General features: G+C 39.2%; 1 protein-coding gene across 2 annotated transcripts in view; it reads right to left on the reverse strand.

Annotated features, from left to right (window-relative positions):
* The window catches only part of PLA2G4A (phospholipase A2 group IVA), a 183,711-nt gene that overhangs the window by 95,790 nt on the left and 74,627 nt on the right, over nucleotides 1-13,294 (reverse strand). For both annotated transcript variants that reach the window (XM_083358695.1, XM_083358696.1), the window contains exons 5-8: nucleotides 11,708-11,821; nucleotides 8,196-8,233; nucleotides 4,917-5,046; nucleotides 3,718-3,854 (exon numbers count right to left, since the gene is read on the reverse strand). In XM_083358695.1, coding sequence (XP_083214821.1) covers nucleotides 3,718-3,854; nucleotides 4,917-5,046; nucleotides 8,196-8,233; nucleotides 11,708-11,821 — 419 coding nt within the window. The remainder of the gene's footprint in view (nucleotides 1-3,717; nucleotides 3,855-4,916; nucleotides 5,047-8,195; nucleotides 8,234-11,707; nucleotides 11,822-13,294) is intronic.

Below are 13,294 nucleotides of genomic sequence, written 5' to 3' on the forward strand. Positions count from 1 at the left end.
TCACAGTGACCAGGATCTCAGGAAACCACTATCCAGCCCTGGGTAGGTCGCAGGAGGAGAGAAAGTCCGGTGGTTGCTAGAATAGTCTGTTGGTGGTGAACTTCGCAGCTCCGGTGATGAACGGTGGTAGTTCATCTATCTCCATGTCCTAGATATCATCGCGACCCAGGGGCTGTAATAAGTCTCCGGAGAAAGAAAGAAAATGGAGGAGGGATTATCTTAGATTTCAAGTATGATCCCGAGCAGATAACCACTATCCCGGGCGCCATCCGGCACATCCCACCTCCATTTTTAGCTTCAAGTGGTCCATGGTGATTCCACCCTCCAGACCAGTCCAGGAGGGTTTTAAATGGCGCTCAGACCATCGGACAGCGGCCATCATCCCAAAGACCTCCGTCAGGGGGGAAGCTCGCTGATCTAAGAGATGGGTAGATGGGGTCAGCAGCCACAAATTCTGGAGCCTCGCCATCCGGACTGCCTTTCTAGGCAGCCCCAGGTCGTTACAGCTCCACCACAGGCGGCTGCAGGACCGGACCGTTTGTTTGTTGAAGAAAGATCGTTCAGGTCGTTGCAGGTCCGTTGCAGGCTTCCGCACGTCGTGCTTCATAGTAGGCCATTTATCAGCTGATTTGGAGGCTGCCGCAAGATGCCACTGGCTGCCGTTGGCCATTATATGTTCTCTGCCAGTCCGAACGAGCCAGTAAAAGCCGCACGCCGCATGTTGTAGCCAGCCCATCGTCGGTCGCTTTACAGGCTGCCGTGGGGTGCCGCCGGCTGCTGCTGGCCGTTGTAATTTGTCCATCTGCCCGATCGAGCCGTTCTACTCGGCTATTTGATGTCTGGGAGCCTTGCCGCCTCGCTGCCCTCTCTTAGCACCGCCCCGCCGTCATCGTCAGCGCTCATTACGGAGTCCACCGAAGCCTCAGAGGGTCCTGTCACCCATCCGGGCTAGGGAACAACAGTCCCATGCAGGGCCCCATGCCAAACTCGCTCCCCTTGATCTCCGCGATCAGTTGTTTGATTATCTTTTCCAGAATCTTCCCAGGTATTGAGGTCAGGCTGATAGGTCTGTAGTTTCCTGGATCTATTTTTTCCCCTTTTTTGAAGATGGGAACTACATCAGCTCTCTTCCAGTCCTCTGGTAGTTCCCCAGTGCTCCAGGATCTTTGAAAAATATAGTTCAGTGGTTCTGAGATCATGTCTGCCTGTTCCTTGAGAACCTTGGGGTGTAATCCGTCTGGTCCTGGTGATTTGAACTCGTCTAGGCTGGACAGGTGCTCACTTACAATTTTCTTGCCTATCTTAACTTGTGTTTCTATTCTGTTTTTTATAGCACTGGTTTTTTGGACTATTTTTTCCCTTTGTGTAAAGACAGATGCAAAAAATGAGTTAAATAGTTCTGCTTTCTCCCTGTTGCTTGTCACCTTCTTGCCACTTTCCCCCACTAATGGACCAATCATTTCCTTAACTTTTTTCTTGTTTCTTATATGTTGAAAGAAGCTTTTTTTTTGTTATTTTTGACTTTGGTCACAAGCCTTAGTTCATTTTGAGCCTTAGCTTCTCTCACTTCATCTTTGCAGGGACGGGCTGTTTGCTGATATTCTGCCTTAGTTATGTGCCCCTCTTTCCACTTCTTATACTTGTCCTTTTTATCTTTCAGTTTATCAGAGAGTTCTTTATGCAGGCATGCTGGTTTCTTTTGAAAGCTGTTATTTTTCTTCTTTTCACACTTACCACCAGGCAATTTTAAAGCAGCGCAGTTGAGACTGGGTGAGATCTACCTCTCTTAAATCCTAACTATTTTTTTTACCTGCATAAGCTGCTTAAAGTACTTTCCCCCTTGTGGAGAGGGAAGGGAGATTTTATCCCTCCCTCTAGAAACAGCGGTGACTGACGATGCAGGGGAGTTTAAAATGTTGAAAGAAAAACTTGATCCTAATTGGAATTCTATTTTTTTAAATTTGTGGACTAAAAGATTTTCTATACTTACTGAAGATTGGGGTTTTACTTATAAAAAAAAAGCAGAACTGAAAAGGTTATAAAAACTTTGGACTTAAAAGAAAACTTTAAATGGTAGGAGCGACATCTTGTGGCTAAGCATGATACTACAATTTGTTATTGCTTAAAAGAGACTTGGCCAGCAGCCCAGACAATAGATAAGATTTATGTAGCCTTGAGACATCAGCTGTGAGAAGCCCAGCTGTTTTCCCTATCCAGTGACAAAATCTTTTTTTGCATTCTCTGATTGCAAAGCTTTTAACCTAATATACTTCTAAGAGAATATGGATGACGATCAGGAACAGAATCTCTCTATGTTGAAAGCAATTCATCAAACTATTCTTACAGCCACTGATGAAATAAGAGGTTACAGAAAAGAACAAGATGTCAGCCCAGATATATGAACTCAGACTTTGATTACAAATAAAAAAACAACTACACAGAATATAACAGAAAAGGTGGAACAATTAAAGATTATGACAGAAGATTCAACTGATCAACAAATACAGTCAATGGAAAACCCAGAAAAGGGACTGACAATATGGAAAAAGGAAAAGACTTTCTACATAAATCATAAGGAACCTGAGGATCAAGAAGAAGAACAGACTGAAGAGAAGATAACTACATTGAGATTGAAAAAATAGAGAGATGATTTGTTAGTCCTCTCAAAAAAATGGCGACTGGATGGTTTTTTCTACATCAAACAATATACGTAACAACACAGCGAGATTTGTTTGATGACTCAAAAGCACAGACAATTTGGCAAAGAATGAAAGCCAGAATAAGACTCAAAAAATTGGGGGTTTGACTTACTCATGAGAATTAAAATCGAATATACTCAAATAGATGTGTACTTTGAATACTAGATATCGTTATGAGATGAGATAAAGAAAACTTTGGTCATTTATAACTTAGAAGTATAAATATTAATAGTTAAATTTGAACATTGATTTGCTTATAAACGTTAAATGTAAAGGTAATTAAGATATATATATATATAAGCTAAAAATCTATCAATGAATATAATAAAAATATTTTTATTTAGTGGTAATAATAAAAATTATTAGCTTAAATATGAGATAGTAGATATTAAGACAGGAAGTATTAAATGTTGAAATAGGAGGAATTTGGGTTACTAAATTTAAGATATCTGGAAATTACCAGAAAATAAGAATATGATATTACTAATTAGTTGATGTAAGATAGTGAGAATTCAAATAGATAACACATATATCCTGAACATTAGATCTTGTGATGAATTTTGATAAAGGGAATTGGTGTTATTTAAAACTTGGAAATTATAAATATCAAATGTTAAATATAAATATTAATGGGAAATTAAAAATTGGGAAAAATTAAGCAAAAAATTGAATGTTAAAACAACTAGGATATGTATAAACTAAAAATTATTGATAAATGTAAGAAAGTTATTTTTTATTTAATCAGTATAATAAGAATTGTATTAATTTAAATGTGAGACAGTAAATACTAAGGGGAAAAGAGAGGAAACATTTAATGTAATAGTTTGAGATCTGTACTAAAGATATTTGTATGTTATTGAATTATTGACCAACTCAGCCATCACGTTGTTTTTCAAATATTTAAATGTAAAACTAGAAAACCAATAAATTTTTCTTTTAAAAAAAGAAATTTGCATAATAAGAGTAAAGTATTGTCTCTTAAAATTAAAAAAGTTTTTTTTAAAAAAAGCAAACTTGCCATGTGGATCCAGATAAACCTGCAATATATGTTGCACAGTCTAAAATTCCAGATTCATATAGTGCTTTCATTACTCCAGAAAATCCCACAGTTGCCCGAAATCCACCTCCAGATCCCAAGATTGCTATCACTGGCACCTGGGAAAATATACAATATAGATGCTTTCTAAGGTATTTATCATGCAACAACACGAGCAAGACATTATATATTCATGGTAACATAACATAAATAGCACAATGTAGCAAAAAAACCACCCACTCAAAAAAATAATTTGTTCATTCCCTGAACACAACCCATGGTTTATATCTCTCTTCATCCAGATTTGAACACATATTTGCAAGAGCTAATCTGTATTTAATACTCCTTAGGGAGATCAGCTTTGAGGTTTTTGTAGGAAGAAAGAATAGGCTAAAAAATTCTAATCTGTAAACATCTTTACTGTCTCTGCTCACCATTTTAAAAATTGGAGCATTGACCAATGTGTTAGCATGTCATTTGTAGTCTCTCTCTCTGCCTTATGCATGAAAATTTACAAATAATCTCTAAGATATTCAATATAGAGAAAACTAATTATTTGCTTGGCTAATTTGTTTGCTGTGCTGACCAAAAACATTTCTGGATCATTTAACAACACAAAAGCTCATATTTCGACATTTTAAGCAATAAGAAATGTTTAGGAAAATAAGAACACTGTGTATATCTCCCTGTCCTTTCCAGTTCCCATTTTCCCACATATCAAGATGGCATGTCTCACAGATCAAACAATAAGTTTTTATAATTTCAGCTCAAACAAACCAATTAAAGTTATTAAAGACTAGAGGTTTTTTTTTAAAAAAACAAGCTGTTATATTTAGTTAATACTAGAATAACTAATTCTAACTAAATTAGTTAAAACTAGAATTATCTAGTTAGAAAAGCAAATGAAGTCTTAGCAATAATGCATAGCATTAGGTTCAGAACTTGATAAGAAAGTTTAAAGCGTTTTACTTAAGATAAAAGCCAAAGTCTTCAACTGAAACAAAATGATATGATAATTTTAGGAAGTATTCCAGGTTTGGAGAACATCAAGTGGATTGCTGATAAAAGTACATGGAAACAAAAATTTATAGAGTTGAAAGGCAAAAAACAAAATCTAATGCAATGTAGCTTTAGATCATTCTGGGGTCGAAACTTGCTGGTTATAAACAATCCACACTTACATCACGAATGGAGGCCAAATCAGCTCCCAGTAACTTGTTCAGATGATGCATTACTCTAGTTTTCCGCTGCTGTCGGAAGTCTTTCTCTTCATCACACAGAGCCATGCTAAAACGGAGGTCTGTTGAAGAGCTGTTGAGCAAAACATGGGTTTAGTCCTAAAAGTCCTACTTAAAGAACTAACAAACAATTTAATCTATGCCAATAAAGTCCTGGTCAAGCTTGGACTCTCTGTAATGCCACTTAAATAATGGTTTAATAATATTTAAAGTGTTTCATTTTTACATATGGTGTAGGCTTGCAGTTCCAAAAGGCTTAGAGGAAGTGAATTGTCAGGATCCACTGCCATCAGGCTTTAGGCCAAATTATAGTACCAAGACAGCTTTAATCATGCTTGTGGATACATAGAAGGGCCAGTCAAATTCAATGGAACATAACTACAGACAGTGCTTTTTTTGTAAAAGAAAAAGGTGGCAGAACTCACACATGTTATACAACCCGCCTTGCCTACCCTACAAGGTTCCATCTAAAAAAGGTGCCGGAACTCCGTTCTGAGCATTCAATGAGAAAAAAAGCCCTGACTACAGATAAGGCAAAATACAGGACTGCCAAATAAATATACATAGGACTAAACTACAGCAATGTTCTACTTTGAGATCAATAAGACCATATTGGAGAACATCCATTGCTGATCTTAATGAATTCTCAATCCTATGTCATTGTAGTACAATAGATCTTTGTAATACAGTTTATATATCATACCGTATTTTCTGGCATATAAGACGACTTTTTAACCCATGAAAATCTTCTCAAAAGTCAAGGGTTGTCTTATACGCCGGGTGCTGAAACTTTAGGGACAGGGCTGGCTGGAAAACCTGCAGCGGATCTCCCATTTGGTCTGCATAGGGAAAGCGGGACCAATTGGAGAAGAAGCTGCAGTCTGTGGTTTTTTACAGGCTAGGGTCTGGGCGTCTTTCCTTCTAAAGTTGAAGAGCAGCTGCAGTCTATCCCAACTTGAAAGGCAGGTGGGGAATGCAGCAGTCAGAGCAGCTGCTTAGCTCTAAGGACACATTTGACTCAGGAACTGGGCGGGTGGGCTGGATAACCTGGAGCGGATCTCCCATTTGGTCTGCGCAGGGAAAGCTTTAGAGTGAATTAGGAAAAGTTTAATCCACTTGCACTGTTTTATGTTTACATGTTTGATGACAAACAGCCTTATGTTTATAAGTGACAGTTTTCCTACCAAGTACCTGCATGTCATAAGCATTTGAATTAAAATTACCATATTAAAATCAAATCAAATCATCCTGTGACTCCGGATGAAGTGGACAATATCATGGGGAAACTAAGTGCCGCCACATGTTTGTTGGACCCGTGTCCCTCCTGGCTAGTCTATGCATCTCGGGAGGTTACACGAGGCTGGCTCCTAGCAGTTATCAATGCCTCACTGAGTGAGGGATCCCTGCCGCCTTGAAAGAGGCGGTGGTAAGGCCCCTCCTCAAGAAACTGGCATTGGATCCAGCTGTTTTAAACAACTTCCGTCCTGTCTCCAACCTTCGCTTCCTTGCGAAGGTCGTTGAGAGCGTGGTGGCACGACAGCTCCCTTTGAACCTGGAGGAAGCTGAATATCTAGATCCGTACCAATCGGGTTTCAGACCCGGGCAAAGCACGGAGACGGCATTGGTCGCACTGGTGAATGATCTCTGGCGGGCCCGAGATAGAGGTTATTCCTCTGTCCTGGTCCTATTAGATCTCTCAGCGGCTTTTGATACCATCGACCACGGTATCTTACTGCGTTGTCTTGAAGGGTTGGGAGTGGGAGGCACCGTTCTGTGGTGGTTCTCCTCCTACCTCTCGGACCGTTCGCAGACGGTGTTGGCAGGAGGCCAGAGGTCAAGCCCTAGGCCTCTTAGTTGTGGAGTGCCTCAGGGATCGGTGCTCTCACCCCTCCTGTTCAACATCTATATGAAGCCGCTGGGAGAGATCATCCGTGGCTTCGGGGTGAAATATCATCAATATGCTGATGATACCCAGCTATTCATCTCCACCCCGAACCAACCCAGTGATGCCCTCGATGTGATGTCCCGTTGCCTGGAAGCGGTCCAGATTTGGATGGGAGAAAACAGGCTTCGACTCAACCCGGCCAAGACTGAGTGGCTGTACATACCATCATCTCGTTTAGTCCAAGAGGTTCCATCTTTGACTATAGGAGGAGAGATGTTACCTCCCATTGATAGAGCACGCAATCTGGGCGTCCTCCTAGATTCACAACTCAGTTTTGAAGATCATATTGGAGTCGTGGCTAGGGGGGCATTTGCACAGATTCGCCTTAAATACCAATTGCGCCCCTTTTTGGACCGAGATGCCCTACGTACAGTCACCCACGCACTCGTTACCTCCCGTATAGATTACTGTAATGCTCTCTACATGGGGCTGCCCTTGAAGACCACCCGGAGGCTTCAGCTGGTGCAGAGTGTAGCTGCACGGGTTGTGATGGGAGCACCCCGATACTCCCATATTACACCCCTCCTGCGTGAGCTGCATTGGCTACCGGTTGCCCTCCGGGTGAGATTTAAGGTGCTGGTACTTACCTTTAAAGCCCTACATGGCTTAGGCCCGGGATACTTGCAGGACCATCTGCTGCCGGGAACAAATTCCCATTGTCCAGTACGCTCACACAGAGAAGGCCTCCTCAGGGTACCGCCAGCTAGGCAATGTCGGCTGGCGACCCCCAGGAGGAGGCCTTTCTCTGTGGGAGCGCCAGCCCTATGGAATCAGCTCCCCCCTGAGGTTCGGATGGCCCAAAATCTCCAATCCTTTCGCCGCGGCCTCAAAACACTCCTTTTCCACCTGGCTGACCTGGACTGACAGGCATTTTAATTAATTATATTTAGAATTTTTAATTTATTTTTAGTTTTTAATTTTAATTTATTGCACAGATTATTTTAATTTTATTTTTATCTTGATTTCTGTACTTATTATATGTTTTGTTGTTAGCCACCCTGAGTCCTTCGGGAGATAGGGCGGGATATAAATCCCATCAATAAATAAATAAATAAATAAATAAATCTGATGTTTTTTAATTTTTATTTGGTGTGTGTTGGAAGAGGGGTAGTCTTATACGGCGAGTATAGCCCAAACCCTATAATTTAACAGGAAATGTAGGGGGTCGTCTTATACGCCCAGTCGTCTTATATGCCGGAAAATACGGTAATTGCACAAAAAAGGAAGACAAGCTATCATTTCTGCAATTACACTTGGCAAATACCAAGATTACTTACCAAACTTCAAGAGATACCTCCAATATGACTTCTGTAACCTAAACAAGCAATGTTATAATTGTATCACAATTTTTGTCAACAAATTTGTGATCTATTGTCTTATAAACAAAGGAGTCTCACCTAACATTAATACTGCTACCAGTTTATATTAGAGCAGATTTTTTCCCCTAACTTTCCAGGTTTTTAAGGCCTTTTTTTTAAGCCACTACATTTTCCCCCAAAACACATTGAGTGCACAGATTGGGACATGTTTAAGGAAGCAGCTACTGATAACCAACATACAAAAGTTGAGGAGTATGCCACCATGGTGTCTGCATATATCCAAAAGTGCATAGATGATGTCTGTGTCCTGAAAGGCATTGTTGTGAGGACGAATGATAAACCATGGATGATCTACAAGATGCTGAAAGCACGGAATGTGGCTTTTAAATCTGGCAACATGCTGGCACTTAGAACAGCCAGAGCAAATCTGAAAGTGCCATAAAAGGTCCAAAGTAAGCCCATTGCCAGAAAATTCAGAACTTTTTTCGAGACCCTTCAAACACCAGGTGTTCACCTTGTAATCCATAATGGCCCAGATTCCTTTCCACGTGGAAAGGAATCTGGGCCATTATGGATTACAAGGTGAATCCACCGAGATGCAAGGACCACAAAGACTTCCTAAACAAACTGAATGCATTTTTGGGTAAATTTGAGACATCAAATAGCACTCCTGCTAGGAAAGCTGTGCCCCATCCTGATGAGCAAGTGCTAAGGTTTGATATCACCTCTGTCCGGAAAACACTGAAGGAAGTTAACATTTGGAAGGCAGAAGGTCCAGATAACATCCCTGGATGTGTCCTTAGAGATTGTGCAGATGAACTGGCTTATGTTCTCACAGATATTTTCAATCTTTCATTGCAGTAGGCAGTGGTCCCATCGTGTTTTAAGATGGCCATCATGTTACCAGTCCCAAAGAAGTCCACAATTACAGGCCACAGTGACTACTGTCCAGTTGCACTGACATCCACCATTATGAAATGCTTTCAGAAGCTGATAAAGGACTTTATTGTATCTAGCCTCCTGCCAGCATTTGACTCACTTCAGCTTGCCTACCGACCAAATTGCTCTATGGAGGATGCTATCTCTTCTGTTCTCCATCTGATCTTGAAGCACTTAGAGGAAAGAAATACTCATGTGCATTTGTTGTTTGTCGACTTCAGTTTGGCATTTAACACAATCATTCCCCAGCATCTAGTAGACAAACTGGGCCTTTTAGGCTTAAACATCCCTTTGTGCAACTGGATTCTTGATTTTCTTACCAACAGGCCCCAATATGTGCGAGCTGGAACAAATACCTCCAATGCCATTTTCTTGAGCACAGGTTCTCCTCAGGGCTGCATCCTAAGTCTGCTGCCATTCACCCTGTTGACTCATGACTGTTGCGTTAGGTTTGCCACCAACCATATTGTGAAGTTCGCAGATAATAGAACAGTAGTGGTGACAATGATGACATGATGACAATGTGGAAGCTTACCGCAAGGAGGTTGAGGGGTTGGTGAACTGGTGTAAGGAAAACAGCCTAGTTTTAAATACCGGAAAAACCAAAGAGATCATTGTCAATTTCAGACAAGGCAGCCACAGTCACACTTCTTTGTGCATTAATGATTCACCTGTGGAGATGGTTACCAGCATCAAATTCCTGGGTGTGCAGCTAACAAGTAGGCTGGCTTGGTCACTCAACAGTGAGAAACTAGTGAAGCAGGCACAGCAGCACCTGCACTTTCTGCGTTGCATGAGAAAAGCTCATCTTCGTTCCCCTCTTTTGACTGCTTTCTACAGGGAGACGATCGAGAGCATCCTATCATACAGCATCACAGTCTGGTTTGGAAGCATCACTGCTTCAGACAGGAAGGCGGTGCAGAGTGATGAGGCTGGCCGAAAAGAGCATTGGTAGTTCCTTCCCTCCCATCCAGGACATAGCACAGAAGCATTGCTTGAGCAGGGTCCGTAAGATTATCTGGGACACCACTCATCCTCTTCACAACCTGTTTTCCTTGTTACCTTCTGGGAACAGGCTTCGTGGGTATCGGTAGCAGAACATCTAGATTCAACCATAGTTTCATTCCATACAGCATTAACCTTGTGAACTCTCAGGCTTCCTTCTTCCGTTATATATTCAAGATGGACAGTATTTAATATTTTATTGTTATGTATATGTAGGGGTGTGGGTCTATACATATGTTGTATATAGTATGTTTTAGGTGTGTGTCATGTATGTGTTTCACTTTGAGAGCGGGCAACTAAATTTCATTTTTGATGTGTGCCATTGTGCCTGCAGTAAAAAATGACAATAAAATTATCTTATCTTCATACTTTTATTTTACTTAAATAAAGAAGTGGTATGAACTATTTTTAAGAATAAACATATAAATATATTTCCTTGGTCTCAATATATTATCAATACAGTTGATACTATCTCATATTCATCCACCATTTGGATCACAAAGACTGCAGTAATAATTTCATGTTAAGGAGAGGAGAGGGGAGGGGAGAAGGAGAGTGCTACATCTTATATTCTCTGGAAGACATAAAAAAATCAATAGGTTTTCCTAAGAAAAGGAATAATATATGACTATTAGTAAAAGAAAATGGAATGGAATTATACTTCAGTTTCTCAGCATTTATCATCTTAGAACCAATGTAATATGATTTTTTTGCAATGCTGTTACCTATATAAATAATACTGCCATATTACTTAAGTAATCAGAGCAATTTTATCTGGGAAGTGATTTTGAAATGCATTACTGAGAGGAACTGAGAAGAAAAACTGAAAGTTACACATTCCATCCATATCAAAAAAAGGAATTAAAATGTAGACTCATAAAAAATATCAAGACTAGAGAATAAAAAAACTTGACATGTATATTTTCAAATCAAATTCATTTTTCAAAGTATGGCTATTATCCAAACTGGAGCAAATACCAGATTCAACATTTCAGTTATGAAAAAACTAGATGCTGCTCAATTAATTTATGAACATGGCTCAGGTCTTGACACTACAAATGAAGGATTAAAAATGTGGGATAGCAAAATGAAAGTACACTTAAACATGGCTTATGGCTTCTCATGGATGGCTCAGCATAACTGCAGCTATCAATATGTGTGTTGTGCATGCAGCTGTGCAAACTGGACTACAAAATAAATTTCATTTTAAGAAATGCCTACAGCAGTGGCTTCAGCCAGGTAAATCCTGTATTAAAAATACTAACATTACAACCTTAAAACAGCTTCAAAGAGTAAAATAAAAGATGTGGTTTGACACACCGTGTCAGTCATCAGTCATCATTTTGTAATCTTTGTATTTTCAACAGATCACATCATTTTCAGTACCAGAAATGTTTTAAGAGAACTAAAGAACATCATTTCTGTACTACTACATTCTAGATTTTACATCCTCTACTTATAACCTTGGAAAGTGACCATTTTGAGACCAACAATAGTGAAACTGGCATGTTGATTTTGGAACTTACTCTGTTAATGATAAATGGAACTTGTTTCTTCTCCCCAATTTTCAAAGATGAAATGGGAAAAGTTGCTGTACCAATAGTCTCATCCATCACATAATTTGCATCCATAAGAGTAATCTGAAAAAAGATACACACTTAAACTAAACCTTTTCATATCCTACATAAATGTAAACAACTTTTTGAAAATGAAGCAAACATGCTTAGTAAACATAATTTTAAGTTAATTTTCAACATACACTGTATTGATTAAAGATCCAAAAACACATTTCATTACCAACTTTTCACTTCAGGTCAACAAAGCAATATTGGTTAAATATTTTTACTTTTTAATTGGAAGATCTATAAACCTTTACCAGATATGGCAAAACAATTACACTGACGGATTATCCAAACAATAGCTTTGGAAAAATGATTTGTATTTTTACAAATTATTCATACTAAAATTACGTACGTTAGGATAGCAACAAGTTCTTCAGGATGAATGGACATAGTTGTATACCCATTAGTCATAAATTAGGTTGGCCAAACTGATATTTATTCCTGATGGTCATATGATATTTTGGTGATATTTTGTAAAAATACAAACTTCTCATTTTATATATTAAAGGTAAGAGATAACAACTTATTATTCTGTTCAGAAAGCAAACGAAACCTCCTATTCGGTGGCAAAATTATTTCTGAGCTCAAGATTTTGCCTCTCTTTTAAATACTCTCCTTTCTACTTATTTGTCTTTTATCCTTTCTCAAAGGGGCTCATTTATTTAGAAAGGGAGAAATAAGTAATATTAGAAAGCTCATTTCAAGCTAGACTGATATTCAGAAGATGTAGACCAGCTGCAATAAAGCATGTATTTTTGAAATGAGAAATTCATATTAAAACTTTCTCTATATTATATTCTAGATGACCTATATATTTTATATGTATACACCTCTCTCTCTCTCTCTCTCTCTCTCTCTCTCTCTCTCTCTCTCTCTGTGTGTGTGTGTGTGTGTGTGTGTGTATGTGTGAATCTTAGCTCTGTGATTCCTATTGTTTCTCGCAATATTTTATACTTGTAAAAAGCACTTTATCAAAAAGGCTCAGACTACCAAATCCCCAAATCTGTTCACAAGATTGTCTTATCTTGTCATCTTATACTCATCATTTTGGTCAGTGTTATTTCACAATGGTAGAAAAGGTGCTGAGAAAACATGCTGTCCAACTTAAACCTCTTAGATTTCCCAGTTTAATTTCTTTTTTTCCATTTTCCAAATGCCTTTTTCTCTTTGCACTCTAGGTCTACGTTTGCTTGAAATCTGGACTATACTGTAACGTTAGACTGAAGGAGTCCCTCTGCAAGGGAAACTGGTGGTTTAGAAATATGACGGATGGATGGATGGATGGACGAGACAGACAGATAAACAAAGAGGAGACTAATGCGACTAAGTACAAATTCATGTCAGGCCTTAGGACTGATACTCAGTGTGTATACACATGAATTTTTGTTTGGAAATGTTTCATTAAGGAAGCTTTCATTTATAATAAAGTCATAGAGCAAAATCTAAACACTACCTCTGTAAGTTAGGGTACTTAGCACAGGGGTCCCCAAC

The sequence above is a fragment of the Vipera ursinii genome, assembly GCF_947247035.1.
Source record: "Vipera ursinii genome assembly, chromosome: 3".
In the NCBI taxonomy this organism is placed as follows: domain Eukaryota; kingdom Metazoa; phylum Chordata; class Lepidosauria; order Squamata; family Viperidae; genus Vipera; species Vipera ursinii.